Source organism: Lathamus discolor, chromosome 1 (assembly GCF_037157495.1).
Source record: "Lathamus discolor isolate bLatDis1 chromosome 1, bLatDis1.hap1, whole genome shotgun sequence".
NCBI lineage: Eukaryota > Metazoa > Chordata > Aves > Psittaciformes > Psittacidae > Lathamus > Lathamus discolor.
Genome location: NC_088884.1, coordinates 86,987,075 through 87,006,147, shown reverse-complemented (window position 1 = coordinate 87,006,147; position 19,073 = coordinate 86,987,075). Strand labels below are relative to the sequence as shown.

Sequence of the window (19,073 nt, the reverse complement as noted above, 5' to 3'; positions counted from 1 at the left end):
TTATGATGGAAAGATTGGGTGCCAAAATAACGTCAAACTGAATGATTACTGTGTTAACAGTATGCAGTATGGAAGAATAAAAGTTCATTTGCTATATTTAGAACTGCGGTAAGAAGGTGATCTCCTAAGGGGAGTAAAAGGTTGGATTCTGTAAATTAGATCTACCACTGAGTAAAAAAGTGTTTGACTCCGTGGAAAGAAACAAAGTAATAACTTGTATTTTTAATTTCCTTAGGCAAGGAGCTGTCAATCTTCCCCCTCTTGAATTCAAACCAGCATTGATGTTGGAAACTTTCAGTATTAGTGCTGTTGTAATGGAGAAATCCATGTGCACGCCTCATAACTCCACTAATGCCCTTTCTTTTCATGATTTGAATAAACGCTATTATAATACTTTCCACTGTAATTTTACAATTTCTTGCCAGTCCATAAGCCAGCATGTAGACATGGCACTGGTTCGTCTTATTCATCAGTTCAGTACAATGATTGATGATATCAAAGCCACACAGACGGACATCAAACTTAGCAGATACACAGCTGGATCAGCCTCTCCGACGCCTACTTTTAAAACCCGCAAACACAGAGACTTCCGCTCTTCTGACTTCAGCCGAAGCTCTCGAGGAAGTCTTAATGGAGGTAACAGAGTGAACAACACCAAGAACAAACGAGCAAACAATGAGAACAATAAAAAAGAATCTCGAAACAAGAATTCCTTGGGGAGGTCAGAAAGAAGAACTTCTAAAGTGTCCAGGAAAGGTTCGAAAGATGTAGTTGACCACATGACCATTCATATGGATGATTCTGACTCTATTACTGTGTCGGAACAGAGCGAACCTTCTGCTGAGTGCTGGCAAAATATGTACAAACTGTTGAACTTCTATTCACTCATTTCTGATCCAACTGGGATTTTAGAAAAGTCTTCTGAAACTTTTGGTCCAACAGGTAAACTAGTTCATGAATCCAAATTATTTAGTGTGTGCTTTAGCTCAAGTGTACTCTTTTAAAGCTTTGATCATAAGGTGGTTTTTGAAAGTTTGCAGTGCCATTTAGTTCATATTAGAGGGACAAGTGGTGAGGATGGGGGGAGAGAGCTTGGAATTATTTCACCAAGATGTTGTATAAAAGAAAAATCTTTTCCTGCCTTTATAGTATGCTTTCATTCTTTCAATCCTAGACTTAGTTAAATATGTGTTAATTGATTGGTTTTAAACTCAGATATTGTGCAGCTCTGTTAATCTGAATTTGCACTGAGTGTGGGACTGTGTTAAAAGGTCAACATTTCTGGTTAATTGAGTGGATTGAGTTTGTTCCTCCCTACGTGCTATTTTGTTTTCAAGCAGCTGGTGGAAATGCTGTATATTCTCATTCTGTGTACATACATAAGCACATGCATAAGTGATCCTGATGGATCGTAATTTCTGGCCCTGGGAATGACTGTGTAAAAATATAAACTGCAAACCTAGCTTTGAGAGAAGAAAAGTTGAAGTACTGATTTTGATGAAGTCCAGCAAAGATTGCAGGTGTTAGGGCCATAATTTGACCAAAAGCTTTGAGGTTTGGGGTCATCATTGCTCTCTATTTCCAATGTATTTTAGCACAGCAGCGTAAGTACGAGACCTGACTTAGCATCATACTTTTTGTTGGTGAACTTAGATTGCTGTAAATGTGAAGGGATGGTACAGTTCCTAGTAAGGCATATTCTCTTTCGACTTATTCTAACTAAAGAATGAAAAACTGAGAAAATGTCAAATGAGAGCTTCTGTTAAAAAGAGGGCAGTATCTTTCATGCACAGAATATCATATCCATAGCTATGATATCTCTATGGAGGGTAATTTTTTTTACATTGTTTTTATGCTCTGAGTGTTGAAAAGGAAAACTTGCGCATCGAAAACTAAATTGTAAGAACCTTTGGCTATGAAATGATAAAAAAGCAATAGGACAAAATGCTGTCAGCACATTTTTGTTGTATGACAATAAAATCACATAAATATAAATATTTCTAGAATGTACATAAGAATATATTTTTGAATAATAATGAAATCACATCACTCATTATTCTCTTCACTGTGTCTTGGATTTGGTTCACTTGCAATGTTACTGGAGTGGAATAAGTGAGCCACAGATAATTTGCCTAAAGAGTTTGCTTGATGTGCAAGATACATGATCTTTCATTTCAAGTACAAATATGGATCAGATATACCAAGCATTTCTTGTAAAGTATCCTTAAGTGACTCCTTCATATTTTTGTAGGCGTTCGAAGCCCAACCGAACCTGCTTGTAGAGTAGTGTTTGAGAACGAACAGGAGAACGGCAGAGACGCACAGAGGAAGCGCAGTCTGGTGACTTCAGAGCCGCAGCATGTGACTCTCATAGTCTTTGGGATAGGCATGGTGAACCGTACTCATCTGGAAGCAGACATTGGTGGACTAACCATGGAGTCTGAACTGAAGAGAATCCATGGCAGTTTCACCCTGAAAGAGAAAATGAAAGGTGGGATAAGCTAAAATGTACTCTAATGAAATGCAGTGGCAGCTTTACATGTTTATTTGTGTGCATACCTATAACCAGTGCCTATATCTGCGTGTGTAATAGGTTTTAGATGTAAATAACGTACATTACGTCTGTGTATAGATAGTATAATAACATTCAACAAATTCTTTTGAAAACTATTACTAGGGTGCTGGAGGATTTTAAAAGGATGCAAGATTTTCAGAAAATGCTGTGAAGGAAAAGCTTATGCAAGTTATCCTTTAATTTTTAAAATTTTCATTCTTGTCACAATTTAAATTTGATATTACTTTATGTGATTACTGAAATAGTAAGTTTTCAATTATTTTCCTGCTACTATTTTTGACAGCAGTAGGCATACCTAGAAGTATTTTACTTGAATGAAATGCTGTTAAGTATCTTTTTTTCTTAAAGATGTACTACATCAAAAGATGACTGAGACGTGTGCCACTGCTCACATAGGAGGTGTCAATATCGTCCTGCTGGAGGGAATTACTCCAAATATCCAGTAAGTATGAAGCCTAAACATTTTATATTGGTCAAGTGCATAGAAGGGGTATCAGATGTGTCACAGGTATGAGTGACAGCTGAGTAAAGGTATGTGGCTTAATATGGTGAAAGTGTTGGTGATATGTCTTAAGGTATAATACATGAAGTCAGAGTTTGGTGGCAATTATGCAGTTGTTGCAGAACTGGGCTTGAGTTTGACTTGTATTTGCATGTGCCCATTGACAGGAGACTTTTCTATGAAAGGCATATCTGAGTAAACTGAGAAGGAATATGGTGAATATTAGTAGTAGGTTTCACTTTAGGGCATCCAATCACACAAATCTTAGACATAGTTACATGAGTATAAATACTCCTGTTCCTTTCTATTTCTAGTAAAAGATATTAGTAAGGTCACAACTGATTGTATGATCACAATGTAAATGGGTAACTGACCTTATTGAAGAGTTGTACATGACAGGACTTCTTGTACAAAGAAAGAAATTAAATGTCATGTAATCTGAGCTTTCTGCACCAATTATGTTCCATGTGGTGTATGCATAGCAAATTTATTATGTTGTGTGTGTTGTTTCTCTTATGCTTCTAGTTGCTTTTCGAAGCTTATAGATTCCATTAAACCATACAAGATTTTTAGGGAGTATTTAACCTGCTGATGCTGATTATTCCCATTTAAGATATGTGTTGTTTCAATAATAGATATATTTTTGAACTCCCATGATTCTTTTTGTTATTTTTACACTTCTGTATCTCCACCCTTTATATAATTGACACAACTTTTCAGGAGTGGGCAGGAGAATTACTTTTTGTGCATGAATATCTGAAATGACTGGCTTAGCATCCACATTTTTACTTTTTACTTTTTTTTTTTTTTGTGAGGTTTGCAAACTCCAAAAGGGCATGCATTATTTTTCTTCTAGCTGAACTTGTTTATGTTTGAGTTGCAAAACAACAATTGAACTACAACTCTTTGTAATGTAGATCACCCTTGTGGTTTGAGGTTAGCTGGGTAACCCTCAGTATGTGATACGGTTTTAGAATACTAATGTTGTAGAAAAGGGTTAAATAATGTGACTTGAGTTTCTCCATTTAATTCCTGTTTAGTTTGGAAGATGCTATATAGAACTTAAAGCATACAGAATTTTATTAATTTCCCCAGCTAAAGCACTTCTAATAAGTATGTTATAGAGGCATAAATACAAATTCTAATCTGACAGCTATGTAGGGTTTCTGAAGGTGACTGAGGTTCTTCATGTCTGTTTTATATCATAGTCTTACTAAGCTTTCATACAGGAAGGGTACAAAAGGACAGGGGACAAAACAACGATAAGTCTTTAACACCAAACCCTAACAAACCCAAAACCTTCACCTTGGTAAATTTGAGAGTAAGTGTCATATTGTGGGTTACAAGTAATTAATTGACTAATTTTGCATGAATGTTTATTCTTTATTTGCTTTTTGTTTTTCTTGCTTTCTCTTCAATCTTCATCTGTAGACTGGAGGATTTTCCTACATCTCCTACAAGCACAGCCAAACAAGAGTTTCTGTATGTCATATTATTATGTTTAATAGTCTTGCAATTAACTGTGTTGTGCAGCTGATGGCTGTGTTCCTGCTGTGTGTGATTGTGTAGGCAGACGTTTCTTGAATAAGTTTTAGTTTAACATCTAATATTATCTAGATAAGCTTTTAATGTAGCCTGCTAAATATCTATCCAAAAAACCCCTTGTAAATATTAACAATCTAGCTTTAGGGACAGATACTACACAGTCCCTACCATACTGTTGGAATGGTTACACTGGCTGTTAAGTTCTTTAGATCTGCTTCTATGCTTAGCTTAATGAGGTGAAGTAATGATCATAAATGTAAAGGAACAGGCAAGTTATGCTTACTTTGAACCTGGTAAGGAACTGAAGTGCTTAGAGAGATAGTACCTGTTGTGATTTCAAGCATGAATAGGACTATTTCTTTTGTCTCTTTACCTCTGTTCTGTGTTTAATTGCCAGGCATGCTGACCAGTTTATGCCAATACAAAATGTTTTCCTTAACATTATGCCTGTGCCTTTGCTGCTAATGAAGGTGACACTCTTCATGTCCCCTAGATCAATGTGTGTAAGTGTAGGTCTTTTTTCTCACAAAAGATGCAGTCTTTTCTTTCTAGTTGCTTTCTTAGTTCTGATGCTAAAATCTACAGGGTCTCACTACAGTAGTGGTCAAGGTGGGAACCGTTACATTGCCAACCTAGAAGCCCTGTTGTGCAGTGACCCTGCATTACAGAATCACAGAATCACAGAATCCCAAGGGTTGGAAGGGACCTAAAAAGATCATCTAGTCCAACCCCCCTGCAAGAGCAGGGTAACCTACAGTACATCACACAGGAACTTGTCCAGGCGGGCCTTGAATATCTCCAGTGTAGGAGACTCCACAACCCCCCTGGGCAACCTGTTCCAGTGCTCTGTCACTCTTACAGTAAAGAAGTTCTTCCTGATGTTAACGTGGAACTTCCTATGTTCCAGTTTACACCCATTGCCCCTTGTCCTATCACTGGATATCACTGAAAAAAGCCTAGCTCCATCATCCTGACACCTACCCTTCACATATTTGTAAACATTGATGAGGTCACCCCTCAGTCTCCTCTTTTGCAAGCTAAAGAGACCCAGCTCCCTCAGCCTCTCCTCATAAGGGAGATGTTCCACTCCCTTAATCATCTTTGTGGCTCTGCGCTGGACTCCTTCAAGCAATTCCCTGTCCTTCTTGAACAGAGGGGCCCAGAACTGGACGCAATATTCCAGATGCGGCCTCACCAAGGCTGAGTAGAGGGGGAGGAGAACCTCTCTTGACCTACTAACCACTCCCTTTCTAATGCACCCTAAGATGCCATTTGCCTTCTTGGCCACAAAGGAATGTTATGGAGCCAAAAAGTTGCCAGGCTGCTCTTTTTTCTTTCTGTCTTTTAATCTTTATTTTTTTTCTCTTTCCCTTTCCCAAAGTAGTATTCTGATCCTGGGTTGATTTTGCTATCTGTTACAGCATTTGTGTAGTCAGTGTTGTGAAAATATGGGATTAACTTCAAATGTTCTCATAGATGGTAGCTCTGGAAAGAGAGGTGATGGACTGTAAAACTGCAAGTGATGTAAAGAAAATCTTAAGGGGTTTTTTTTGTTCCTTTTTTTCTGGTAGCAACATTAAACCAACATAAGAAAGTACTTTTTTTGCGTAGGTCATCACTGAATACTTGAATTCATTGCCATGTGATAAGGTCAATGAAAGTATAAATGATTAAAAGGATTAGACAGATCCATGTGAGATGGATCTGGTGGTGAGTCCTGAACACACACAGCCTCTGGCTCAAAAAGGAAACTCCTGATGGCTAGAATTAAGGGAAGGATCACTTTATTTATACCCCAAGTATCTGCCACTGCATGAATTTTCATCTGACTTGCTGTGATAGTTCCTCTGTGTGTTACAGGCCTCTGCTGACATCTGTTTTCCCTTTTTTCTCACATTCCCAAAAATCTGTTAGGTTGAGTGGTGGTCTTGTAGCCAGTTCTGTAGTGGGACAAAGACTTTTTCTCAAGTTTGTCTGGAGAGTGATTATTTGTGGAATTGCAGGTTGGATGGGGCTTTGAGCAACCTAGTCTAATGGAGGGTGTCCCTGCAGGAGGGTTGGAACTGGATGATCTTTAAGGTCCCTTCCAACCCAAACCATTCTGTGATTCTATGATGCAAGAGCATAAAATTACTTCTGAATATATTACTGGTATATAACTTAAATATTGATGAAAGATTTTAGTAATATTCAGTGGCACAGCACTGTAGGCAAGCTAACTGCAGATATCTCGTGGGCAGTGCTCATTCCAAATAAATGCATAGCCTCACAATTGTTCTGCATTTCATTCTGTCATGGAAGTAGGCTCTTTGTAGACCAGACAAGTGACAGCAAAATTAATTTATTAGAAATTCCTTGGCAAAGAAGCACAGTTAATATTGCTGAAATCTGATCCTCCTGCAACAGCTATATTGATGAGTTGGGGTGGTTTTTTGTTTTGTTTTTTTTTTTTTTTTTTGTTGTTGTTTTGTTTTGTTTTGGGGTTTTTTTATCTAAGGAAGTGCTTCAAATGGTATGAATTCATGTGTTTGGAACTGACTGTAAATTCAGTACAGACTTTAACTCCAACTAATCTTACTTTTAATTTCTATACAAAGATAGGTGAAGATTAGACTGTCTGTCTGGTACAGGTCTGGAGGAGATCCTGCAGATTCCCTTAAGTTAAAAGTTGTTCTTGTGATGCTTGAATAGCTGATGTAGTAGAATTTTGTGTTATAAATGGGGAAAAAATGTATTCTTCATTGGCTTCACAATAGCTCAGTCAGAGTGGAAGCAGGAAGCAAGTAGGAAATAAGCAAACATTAACAGAGAAATAATCGTGTATTTTTCTTTTAAAGAGATGGATTAAAATAAGTCTGTCCCTTTCCCGAGTAATGTTTATTTGTAGAAAATTTTTCTGAAAATACTTGTGAATTAAGATCTGTTTCCTCCTTCATATTTGTGTAAATTCTTCACATATTTTGACATCGTTTCTACTTGGCAGTCTACACTAAAATATTAATCCATAACTACTTTGGGTTTCTTGTAGGTCTTGTGCAGCGGTGAAAATCTAAAACTGTTTCTAGAGCTTCAGTAGTTGAATTTGCTGTTGATAGGCCTGCGGTTGCATTACAGTGCCATGTATATCTTCACTAAAAGCAGGATGACGTTGGGGTTTGGGGTTTTTTGTTTTTTTTTTTTTTTCTACACCTGGGATGCTTTGTTCTAGCTGATACTGTAACATCAAAATAAGGAGCCCTGTGTGAGAGTTCACAGAAGAAACATAACTTAGGGAGTAGAATTCATAGAATATTTTAGCTTTCACCATGAAACCAAACTGTCTGTAGATACTTTAGTGATGATCCTTAAAATACTGTAACTGAGAAACTTTAATTGAATCTTGCAATTTTATAGTGTCTACATTTCAGACATTCTAGCATACTAGATGCATTCATACTGCATCTTCACAACTATGTGTCTTTCTCTTTGAGGCTGTAATAGTCTGTGCTGGCTACATAATAACATACTTCTATTGGGTAACCCTCCAATAATTTACCTTAGATGAGAAACATTAATGTGCTACCCTATGTATCTCTTTCTAATAGAAGCTTAGTGAATTCTGATATGCCAAAATTTCATTTTGACATCAAAAACTGTCAACTTTGTGCAGTTGTATTTTTATCTTAGGTAACCATTGTGAACCATACATATCCTCCTTAACAAAAAAAAAAAAAGTTTAGACTTCATATTTCGGAATAGTATGTGTCAATTAAACATTGGTATTAATTCACAACCCCATTTATCACTTGCTGTGTATTTATTGCTAAGTAAGTATTTCTTCCATTGACCTTTTTGGATACTAAAATCAGATTTTACTAAGTTTTCTTCCAAAAAGGATGATTAAAGATTATTCCTGAAAAGGAATTTAAATGGAAGGTTTATTTGTTTCTGTGTGTGAAAATTTGTCTGTGTATGTGCAGCCTAGCGTGTATAAACTCAAATGGTCTTACATTATGCAAGAATAACAGTGCATGACTTGTAGTTCTTTTAAATGTAGTGTAGTTGTTCGTGGCATGTAGTGCATCTGTGTGTGTAAAGTGAAAGAGGAGGAATGTCTGTTGCCTAAATCAAATAATTTCTATGAATACTTTAAAATTCAGCTAACACTTAAATCCCCATTTTAATGTAAAACTCTAACTATTTGAAAAACACGTGAATAAATCCTATTTCCTTTTCTGTTAGAACTGTTGTGAAATGCAGTATTGCCAAATCTCAGGCCCTGTATAGTGCTCAGAGAGGGTTGAAAACAAACAACGCTGCTGTAGTCAAAGTTGGAGCCATCAGCATCAACATCCCTCAGCACCCTGCCACGCTGCACAGCATGATGGTGCGCAGTTCTCACCAGCTCTCCAAGCAGATTTCAGATCTCATCAGACAACCATCAACTGCGTAAGTGCTGCTTGCATGGCACATCTAAGTGCCAATGGTTGCCATCCAGTCAGGAGCTTGTGCTGCTTTGAATGGATGTGGAAGAGTCAGGCTAGCCATATGTTGTGTTAGAATAACAAAAGGTATTTTTCTGATCTTTGTCTTGGTAAATAGGCCCCAGCCTGCCAAAGAAGATGTTGCGACTCCTTTGCCCTCTGAAAAGACTCCAACAAGTATTAATCAAACACCTGTTGAAACAAATGAATTTCCACAGCTGCCAGAAGGCTTAGAAAAGAAGCCTATAGTTCTTAAATTCAGTGCCATGATAGATGGTATTGCTATTGGAGCAGCACTCTTGCCCTCTCTAAAGGCAGAATATAAGATGGGAAGAATGAGGAGTCATGGAATGACAGGTAACAGTCCTCTGAAACTTTAAAAACATTATGGCTTTAGTTTGGCCTTGCTAGAAGTATCCACGAGGACCTGTATTTCTGTTGAATTGTAGCTAGAGCTTGGAATCTTGCTGTCAGCTTACTATTTTGAATGTGAACTTCAGTCAGATGGGGCCAAACAGAGAATTTACACTGTTGTTGTTATACACAGTTGCTAGAGGCAGAGCACAAGAACAGGTGAAGACACATATACATTCATGTATATATTCCTTCCAGGAAGCTTCCCTCTTAAATCAGTTTATAATCCTTGATTAATTCTGATTCATAAGACTACTTGAGAGTAACCTTATAGGGCCTCAGTATGCATGAAGTGGTTTATATGACTCCCTTCTCCATGTAATTACAGTGAAATCCTCATTTTCTTTTAAATTTAAGAAAACCCAGAATTCTGTGATTCTGTGTTTCTGTGTGGGTGGACATTTATAGCTCTAGAGGTCTGTGAAGACCTGTGAAGGGCTTTTGTTTTGTTGGTTTTTTTTTAATTCCAAGTATGTTCTTAAGGATAAATAAGAATTTTTTTTTTGCAAGTTCATACCTTTTCTTTCCTCATCTTCCTTTTACAGGTGCCCAAACTAGATTTAATTTTGAGCTTCCAATTCACAGATTGCGCTTCACTTCAAAAGTCTCTGCCACTGATATGTCAACTATTCCTCCTTCAGCAAGTCTCAACCTTCCTCCTGTTACTATGTCAGGCAAATATATAATGGAAGAACATGATACTTACTCAGACCAAATTTGGAGCATAGATGAACTACCTGCTAAGCAGGGCTATTATCTACAGGGGAACTACTTACGATGTGTGGCTGAAGTAGGTGTTGGAGCCAGTGTTCATCTTTGATAACTTGTTATTTCTATTCTATTTCTGTATGTACATCTTTATGTTATTTTAATAATTTGATTACTCCAGAACTCTCAGATTTACAGGCTGATCCAAATACAGCATTTGTAATTGCATGACACTGAAATAGAACTTCCTCACTCATTAGTTTGATAAGAAGCCAACATATTAAGCAGTGAAGACCACTGTATTGAAGGATTTTGAAGGTGATACTTTGTACAAATAAATAAGGAAGATGTGTTTAGAAACTTGTTTTCAGAATGGCAACATTTCTTATCAGCGAAGTAGACAAAGTATATTATACTGATGATTCAGTGTAATTTTAAACTGAAAGCTTATGCTAACACATCAGATAGCATAATTTGCAAAAAACCTACTGAGATTTAAAAACTGTTTTAATGTTTTATAACTCATTTTTTTTCATGATTAGACAGTTTCATAGCTAGGAGAATGTATATATAATCCCAGCAAATTATATAAATTTTTCTGTTTGACACCGTATTCTACTTACAGCTCTATTTGTGTACCAATTTGTACAGTTACTTTTCATAGAGAGAAAATTGAGGCTTCTTAAAAGAAACCAGTCTGGTGGGGGAAAGTGAGGCTTTTCTATTACCTACATTTCTTTAGTCAGAAAGAGTATAGCGTGTTTGTGATTGAGACTTCTGATGTTTGCATCTTAATGGGAGAATGTTAATTAAGTGCTACTCTTTGCTCAATGCATTTGAGTTATTTCCTGGCTGAAGAAAGAAACTCTTTAAATTTGTTTAGCATGCAAAACAAAAGTGAAGGCCTACTTAGCAAAGGCAAAACCAAAGTCTAAGCAGTTTTAGAAAATACCCATAGTTGCTCATCTACAGTGTGTAGAATAATGTACTTTTAGAGGTTGACAGTTCATTTCTATTTTGTTCTGATAATGATTTATTACCTGGAATTAAGTAGCATTTCACATACTTCCATGAACCTTAATCAAGTCCTGCATTTTCTTGTCTAAGCTAAACTTAAGCAGGAGATTAAACTTTTTCATATAATAGTCTATGTCCTTCAATTTTCTGATAGACATTCACAGCAGAAAAATTGCAAGACAAAGCCATTTAATGCTCTTTTTGATGGCAGTAACAATATAATTGGACTTGAAAAGATATGCCTGAAAACACAAAAATGCATTGTTTTGAAAACATAGGTATGCTAACTGTTACAAAGTTTTGTTTTAAAATTTTTTATTTCTGCAGGTTGGTTCCTTTGAACATAATCTCACAACTGATCTTTTAAATCATTTAGTATTTGTGCAAAAAGTGTTCATGAAGGAAGTAAATGAAGTCATACAGAAGGTTTCAGGTAAGCCAAACACTTAAACCAACTTTAAGTAAGATCCTTAAACCTTATTTGATGGCAACATTTATGTAGTTCTCAGGATCACCTGTTGATTTCACAGACACCATCATTTCACATCTATCACTCCAGCAGAGCTGGAGTTTGAAGTAATAACATAGGCTGTGGATATTTTTGTAGCTCTATCAGAAAAAAAGATGTTTTCTTGGGAAGCAGGATGGTATATTATTCAGGTCACTAGTCTCTGTGTGTAGGACATGACCTTGGCTGGGTTACTTTCTGTATTCGTTTCGTACACCTATAAAATGCAGATCGTGATATTGCAGTTCATAAAATAATGCCAGCACATTCTTTTAATGGAAAAGCTGTGTCTGGGGAAAATAGTGTCAATATTGGTATTACTTAGTATATCCTGTTTCCTAGCTCTGTGATTTTTTTACAGATTACATGTTTCAGTACTGTAAGAAAAAGGCATTTGGATATTCATTAGGTTGTTTTGTGTATCATGCTGTATATTGCAGAAAAGACTTTATTTCAGTCATTTAAGCTGATCTTCTGTTCTCAATTTTCAGAAGAAAAATAGCGTTGTCATAAAAAACCCAATTAGAGAACAGTTGCAAAATCACTCAACGCTGCCTCTTTTGTAATTTCACAGACTTGTGCACTCATCTATTTGAGTAGACAGCCAAAGTTACAAAACATTTATTTTCTTACACAAAAACTCTTGTCTGACCAAATCACAATAGGTCACTCACTAGTTCTTACTGTTAGAAATAATTTATTAGAAGTATTGTCTGTCTATTAAGAAGTAATAATAAAAGGTAAAAAAGAAAGTAAAATAACCAGGGCAAAGAAAGGGAGTATCAGTTCTAGTTAAGTTTTTAAAGGAAGAAGGATGTATGTTACAGAATGTTACGAGATGACAAATGTAAATAAATATGCAGAGGCATGTGAAACTTCTAATAGTTTGATTTTAAGATTTTTTTGAGTTGTCCTAAAAGGCTGTTACAGAAATTAGCCATTTTTTAGGAGAAAAAATCATTAATAGTTGGAAACATCATGAGAAAAGATAAATTAAAAGTGATGCTCAGTGAAAGGAGTGTCTGTGTGTGTCTACACACTCCTTTGATCTACTCTGTGTGTGTATGTATATTCATGTATACGAACATATATAAAAGAAATGTGCAGGCCCAGATGACATAACCTCAAGGGAGTTAGAAGATGCAGTGAAGAAAATGGAAAATGTCAGAATCCCTGAAGGATGAGGTGAACAAATTTTAAACACCCTGATGTTTGTTCCAGGCAAAATATATTAGCATTGGGTAGTCAGAGAAGACTTAAGTAGAGAATAAACCTTCAACAGCTATCATTATTCTATTACATGTTTTATGGAGGAGCATAAAGTGGTAAACCAGGAAACCTATATTAGCTTTCTTTTACAATGTTTCTCAAGTCTCTAGAGTTTGAGCTCTCCTCTGGTTTTATGTGAGGAATTTATTACCATTGCTGGTTCTTTGCTTTTCCAGACTACAAATTTGTGTTGCTAGTAGCAGCCTAATGGTTTCTGAAACATGACTGCTACTTTCCATACTGTGGTAATTCAGCAGGAATGTGGTCAGGGGCCAGCAGCCCATGGTGTACTGGGTGTTGAATGAGGAACAGTGGTGGCAGAATATAGTTTTTGTCCTTCTGGCTTGCCTCAAAGTAACTCACCTGGCTATAAAACTCCAATTAGTGTAATATACTAAGGTGTTTTTTATAATTGTTTCTGTTGCACTAAAATGCTGATTGCATATTATTCTTACATAAAAACTGGATAAGTACCAATTACTTAAGGTGAAGCTGCACCAGTTAAAAGGCAGTTAATGAACAGAGCAGGTCATAAAAATTTACACTATAAACTGTATTTGTTTTTATAAACCTTCAGCTAGTTACTGTATAAAATGAGGCTTTTATTTCACTGTCACCTTCTTTTATATCTATTTGGTTTAAAATGTTTTCTTTGTTAAAACTTGAAATGTGTGTATTTAATGTGTGCAGGAGGGGAGCAGCCAATACCTCTTTGGAATGAACATGATGGCACAACTGATGGAGAAAAACCAAAAATTCTTCTTTACTCATTAAGCCTACAGTTTAAGGTAATCTTATGATGACAAGCCAGTGGTCCTAGATGCTCCTTATGGCTTTTGGGTTTTTACCTCAAAGCTTACTGAATCAGGAATACTCTGCATGAAGAAAAAGACCTTGAGTTTGGTTCCTGTAATCTTTTAAAATAGCTTAGTGGCATTGCGTTGTGAAAAGTGATTATGTCCTCTTGTCTTGCTCCACAGTGAAAAGGGGGTTTTGTTAAGTTTTAGGTGTTTGGGGTTTTTTTTTGTTTTTTTTTTTCTCGTTTTTTCTCCTTTCTCTTTATGTCTCTGAACCAAATCTTAATAACTTTGTGCCTTCCTTATTCATTAGGGAATTCAAGTGACAGCTACGACTCCCTCAATGCGAGCTGTGAGATTTGAAACTGGATTGATAGAACTTGAACTTTCAAACAGACTGCAAACCAAAGCAATGCCTGGAAGTAGCAGCTACCTCAAACTATTTGGGAAATGCCAGGTGGATTTAAATCTGGCACTAGGACAGATTGTTAAACATCAGGTTAGTGCCCGACATCTTTGCGTGTGGTGTTCTTAATAGTGTGCAATTAAAAAAAACAGAACTAAGCCAAGAGGCTATCTTAAACTACTGAGTTTTTTTTCCAGTTTTGCTGTGGAGTGTGTGTAAAGTATAGGGGAGCTGGGGATGGAGGGTCTTGATTCTTAATTTTTTGGTGGTTTTTTGCCTTGTTTTGTTTTTATTCATAAATGTTTAAGCATTGTGCAGCATACAGTTGTGGAAATTTAGTTCCTGAATATTGTCTCATATTTTGTTCTTGAGTCAAGATGACACTGAAGATGACTTTTCAGAAGAATTAGCAAGCCTTCATAATGAAGGCCAGTGTACATGCCTAAAAGACGGAAGGAGTCAAGTATGGGCTCTTTTTGAATTTTTTTTCATGCTATTAAAATCTTAAAACTTACTAGCTCTTTACAACAAAATGGCATTGTTACTGAGGCCAATTCAAAATTTTGGTTGATATTGCTATTATTTTTAGGGCACATAAATGAAACATTAACATCAGACAAGATCCAGACGTGGCCAGACCTGCATTTTGACCTAGTTTATTTGCCTTAGTTTGACAGTTGTATCTCTTGTATTCTTAAACCCACTGTTAACCCTGGAATCACTAATTCTATGATATTATTTTGTGATGCCTAGAAACAAACAAATGCAAATCTTAGAAGCCATAAATGTACTGTTGCAGTAGAAGATCTGGATATAGAAATAGTTATTTTAGTTAACATTTTATGATAAATAAGGAAAATTGCACTGCAATTACACTGCATCACACTGCAATTTAATGTAAGAAAACTGAATATTCTTAAAAGAATTTAGCCTAAAAGAGAAAAGGGGGAAAGGAGAAATCTTTACTTCTTGTTGTAATTTTACATTTCGTCAGATGCAGTAATTTCGTTATTTTTAATCCCCTGTCCCTGAATTTTTCTCTACTCCAAACCCCTCCCCCTTCCTATTTTTTGAACATTTTAAGGTTTATGAAGAAGCTGGCTCTGACTTTCATCAGGTTGCCTATTTCAAGACAAGAATTGGATTAAGAAATGCTCTCCGAGAAGAAATTAGTGGCTCATCAGATAGAGAAGCTGTGCTTATTACTTTGAACAGACCCATTGTTTTTGCTCAGCCCGTGGCCTTTGACAGAGGTATTGAAGACAAAATTGCTATAAATTTGTCTTCATATTGAGGAAGCTATATGTATTTTTTTTTTCCAAAAATGCTTGATTATTTGAGATTTAGTATATTTCACATTAAATCAAAATGTTAGGGAGCTGAGAAATTTAGATTTACTGCATGTTAAGAGGTTAATTGTTCCTAATGTAAAAAATTCCTTTTGCTGAGATGATTAGTTTTCAGATCGCTTGGAAGAAGTCGCTTTTGTAAATCTTGACAAATTAATAATGCTGGGAACAGCATTGATTTCTGTATTTTAATGTGTTAACCCTGATGCTAAATTATTTGCTTTGTCCATCTTGTCATTTGCAGGATGAGACTCTTCACCACATGCTGAATATGTGTGTGTGTGTGTCCATTGTTGTACATCCACTGTCTTAAAATAATGGAGAAATGTAAACACAAACAAAAAAAGCTTTCTTTAGTGAAACTCTAGTTTCTTTTTTCATGTGTGTTGATTTCAATTAAGTATTTCAATTTGTGGTTTCTTCACAAAGCTGTGCTGTTTTGGCTGAACTACAAGGCTGCGTATGACAACTGGAATGAACAGAGAATGGCTTTACATAAAGATATTCATATGGCCACAAAAGAAGTAGTAGATTTGCTGCCTGGAATCCAACAAACCTCTGCACAGGCTTTTGGTACTCTCTTTCTTCAGCTGACTGTTAATGACCTAGGAATTTGCCTGCCCATCACAAACACACCTCAGGTAATCAAAATGTCTAAAGCAATGTGAATATTAGTAGTCTGTTGAAATAGCCATTTGTATGTGGTACATGGCTTTTACTTTCATAAATGTACCTTTTCATCACACCAATGCAGAGTATACTGATAATTGCAGTAGTGACATTGCTTGTAGCAGAAATGGTGTTCTCATTTATAGAAGAACTATATTACTCATGTATCAGTTGGTGTGCATGTTTTGGGGAAATGTAATGGATAAGGTGGATATGTGATCTGTACCTCCTAAGTATAAAATGGAAAATATTATGCTGCCAGCAGTTTAAAAATATTAAACTGACAGCAGTTAAAAAAAAGACACAAAGCAGTGGAGCATTATAAGGATAGATAATGTTAAATGACTTTGTGAGAAAACTGTGGATTCAGAGACTGTTCATATGTTGAACTGAGAGTAGTCTTAATGGGGAATAATTCCAGAACAGGAATGAATCATTTTAATGATGTAGAAGGAAATAATCATAATATATAGAAATGTAAAGGAGTAATGAGGCCAATAACCTAGAAGTCATAATAACATGCACTGGAACAGGTTGCCCAGGGGGGTTGTGGAGTCTCCTACACTGGAGATATTCAAGGTCCGCCTGGACAAGTTCCTGTGTGATGTACTGTAGGTTACCCTGCTCTTGCAGGGGGGTTGGACTAGATGATCTTTTGAGGTCCCTTCCAACCCTTGGGATTCTGTGATTCTGTGATTCTGTGATTTTGATTGTGAATCTTCTATCTGGCAACTATGGATAAAACAGATGTCATTTTATGTATTACAAATTATAGTAAATTATGAAAAATACATTCTGGCTTAAGCTGTATGTAGAATATTGGCAGTACTTGGATCAAAAGAAGTCTAGCTTTATAAAAGAGAATATGTAGGCTTTTTTGCAATTAAACAAAATTACAGACCTTCATGTACAAAGGACTGTAAAATAATCAGTCAGTCCTGTGTATTTAAGTCTCTGCATAACCATAGATATCAGACATACAAGAAGGGAATATGAGAAGAGAATCAGTTTTCTAACAGGGAAAGATGAAAAGCATGTAGCACATGCACAATATCACTTGGACACTGCAATGACCAGTAAATTCTCTCTGTGATTTTATTTTCCAGTCTAACCACACTGCAGATCTTGACACTGGCTCTGCTTTAGTCCTGACTATTGAAAGCACACTAATCACTGCCTGCTCCTCAGAATCTTTAGTTAGCAAAGGTCATTTTAAAAACTTCTGTATCCGGTTTGCTGATGGCTTTGAGACAAGTTGGGATGACTGGAAACCAGAAATAAGAGGAGATCTAGTTATGAATGCATGTAAGTGGGTGTGATTTCATACTGGACAATAGTATTTCAGGTGTAAATCCACTTTCATCCTTTTCTGTGACTTTTAAAAGCACTGAACCTTCCCCCGAAAAGATAAAAACAAGATTTTGGCCTTTTGAAAGCAAAATAATATGGATCTAAAAGATTATATTCCTTTCAGTTTTCCTTTAATTGATAACTTTGTTGCTGTATGTCTCATTGTAAGCATTCAGGTAGTGTCTGACAGATGTTGGAAGAGTTGGATGTGTTGCTTTGATATTATTTCAGAAGATCCCAGTGAATTTTTTATAGTTTTATATAGATGATTTTCATTTATATATACATATATATCATCCATTATGGTGAATATTCTAGAATGGAATGGAATATCAAGTTGATACAGAATTGGATGCTACCAAGTAGATTCACTTTAAATAAGAAAATATACTTAATGGGAAATTAAATTAAACCTTCTGTCCAACTACACTCATGCTTTAATTGCCAACGGCAAGAGACAGGTGGAATTTCATAGGGCTGGTCTAAAGTAACTTTCACTGTCTACCTAATTAGTGTATGTGCTTCATATGCTTCATATAGGTGTTGTGCCAGATGGTACGTATGAAGTGTGTTCCAGGACAACAGGACAGGCTGCAGCAGGTAATATGTTGCTGTTTCTTGAGACTGTACAAAAGTCAGGAATTTTATAAGCAGATAATCATCCTTTAGGTTTCTTGCTGTTAGAAATCCTGTTCTGGAATAGTATTATGTGGCTGCAATTGTAAGAGCTGAAGTTTGAGATGGTCCCGGTCATCAGCTTGGCTGCAAGGCATGTATTTTAATTAAGTTAGCCTGCGTACATCACTCCTTAAATAAATACTAATGTTGTAGCTGTGAAGTACTTCCAGCAACCATTTCAGTTATGCCGTTTTTCTTGGAGGGGCAGAAAAGACAGTTCTTTGTAACTGATGTACATTGTCTTAGCTAACCAATACATAAGTCAGTGTGGGGGATTTAAAAAAAAAAAACAAAAAAACCCCAAGAAACTAAACATGGTTAAACTTTTTTCTTTTTTTTAATGCAGAAAGTAGCAGTGCTGGAACCTGGACACTGAATGTGTTATGGAAGATGTGTGGTATTGATGTCCACATGGATCCAAACATTGGGAAAAGACTGAATGCCTTAGGCAACACCCTCACAACGTTGACAGGAGAAGAAGATATAGATGATATTGCTGACCTCAACTCTGTGAACATAGCTGACCTTTCAGATGAGGATGAAGTTGACGCTATGTCTCCCACTATACATGCAGTAAGTGAATCATCCAGAATAAGTGCTAGTAATTGGAAGTCTTCAGTCAAATGCAAAGATTTGTCTTGAGTCCAGCATGATACTTCGTATAGCTCATGTAACTCCTGTTGCAAATCAAAGAAGTTTGTGTGTTAAGTTTTCTAACTCCGTATTTCAAAGGCCAGAAATGACAGATCGTATTTCTGCCAATGTTATGTGGAAATAATCAACCTAGATTTGAAAATATGGAAACACAATACCTAATTTCAGG

The 19,073-nt window shown here is 36.2% G+C and overlaps 1 protein-coding gene across 13 annotated transcripts in view; it reads left to right on the top strand.

The window, feature by feature from the left end:
- BLTP1 (bridge-like lipid transfer protein family member 1) overlaps window positions 1–19,073 on the top strand; it is a 114,419-nt gene that overhangs the window by 70,209 nt on the left and 25,137 nt on the right. For 12 of the 13 annotated variants that reach the window (XM_065684624.1, XM_065684577.1, XM_065684645.1 and 9 more), the window contains 15 exons: window positions 236–942; window positions 2,252–2,491; window positions 2,924–3,017; window positions 4,509–4,559; window positions 8,844–9,050; window positions 9,204–9,442; window positions 10,045–10,289; window positions 11,552–11,657; window positions 13,692–13,789; window positions 14,112–14,297; window positions 15,289–15,457; window positions 15,983–16,194; window positions 17,329–17,527; window positions 18,113–18,172; window positions 18,597–18,823. In XM_065684624.1, coding sequence (XP_065540696.1) covers window positions 236–942; window positions 2,252–2,491; window positions 2,924–3,017; window positions 4,509–4,559; window positions 8,844–9,050; window positions 9,204–9,442; window positions 10,045–10,289; window positions 11,552–11,657; window positions 13,692–13,789; window positions 14,112–14,297; window positions 15,289–15,457; window positions 15,983–16,194; window positions 17,329–17,527; window positions 18,113–18,172; window positions 18,597–18,823 — 3,040 coding nt within the window. The remainder of the gene's footprint in view (window positions 1–235; window positions 943–2,251; window positions 2,492–2,923; window positions 3,018–4,508; window positions 4,560–8,843; window positions 9,051–9,203; window positions 9,443–10,044; window positions 10,290–11,551; window positions 11,658–13,691; window positions 13,790–14,111; window positions 14,298–15,288; window positions 15,458–15,982; window positions 16,195–17,328; window positions 17,528–18,112; window positions 18,173–18,596; window positions 18,824–19,073) is intronic. The other variant, XM_065684607.1, reaches the window with a different exon arrangement.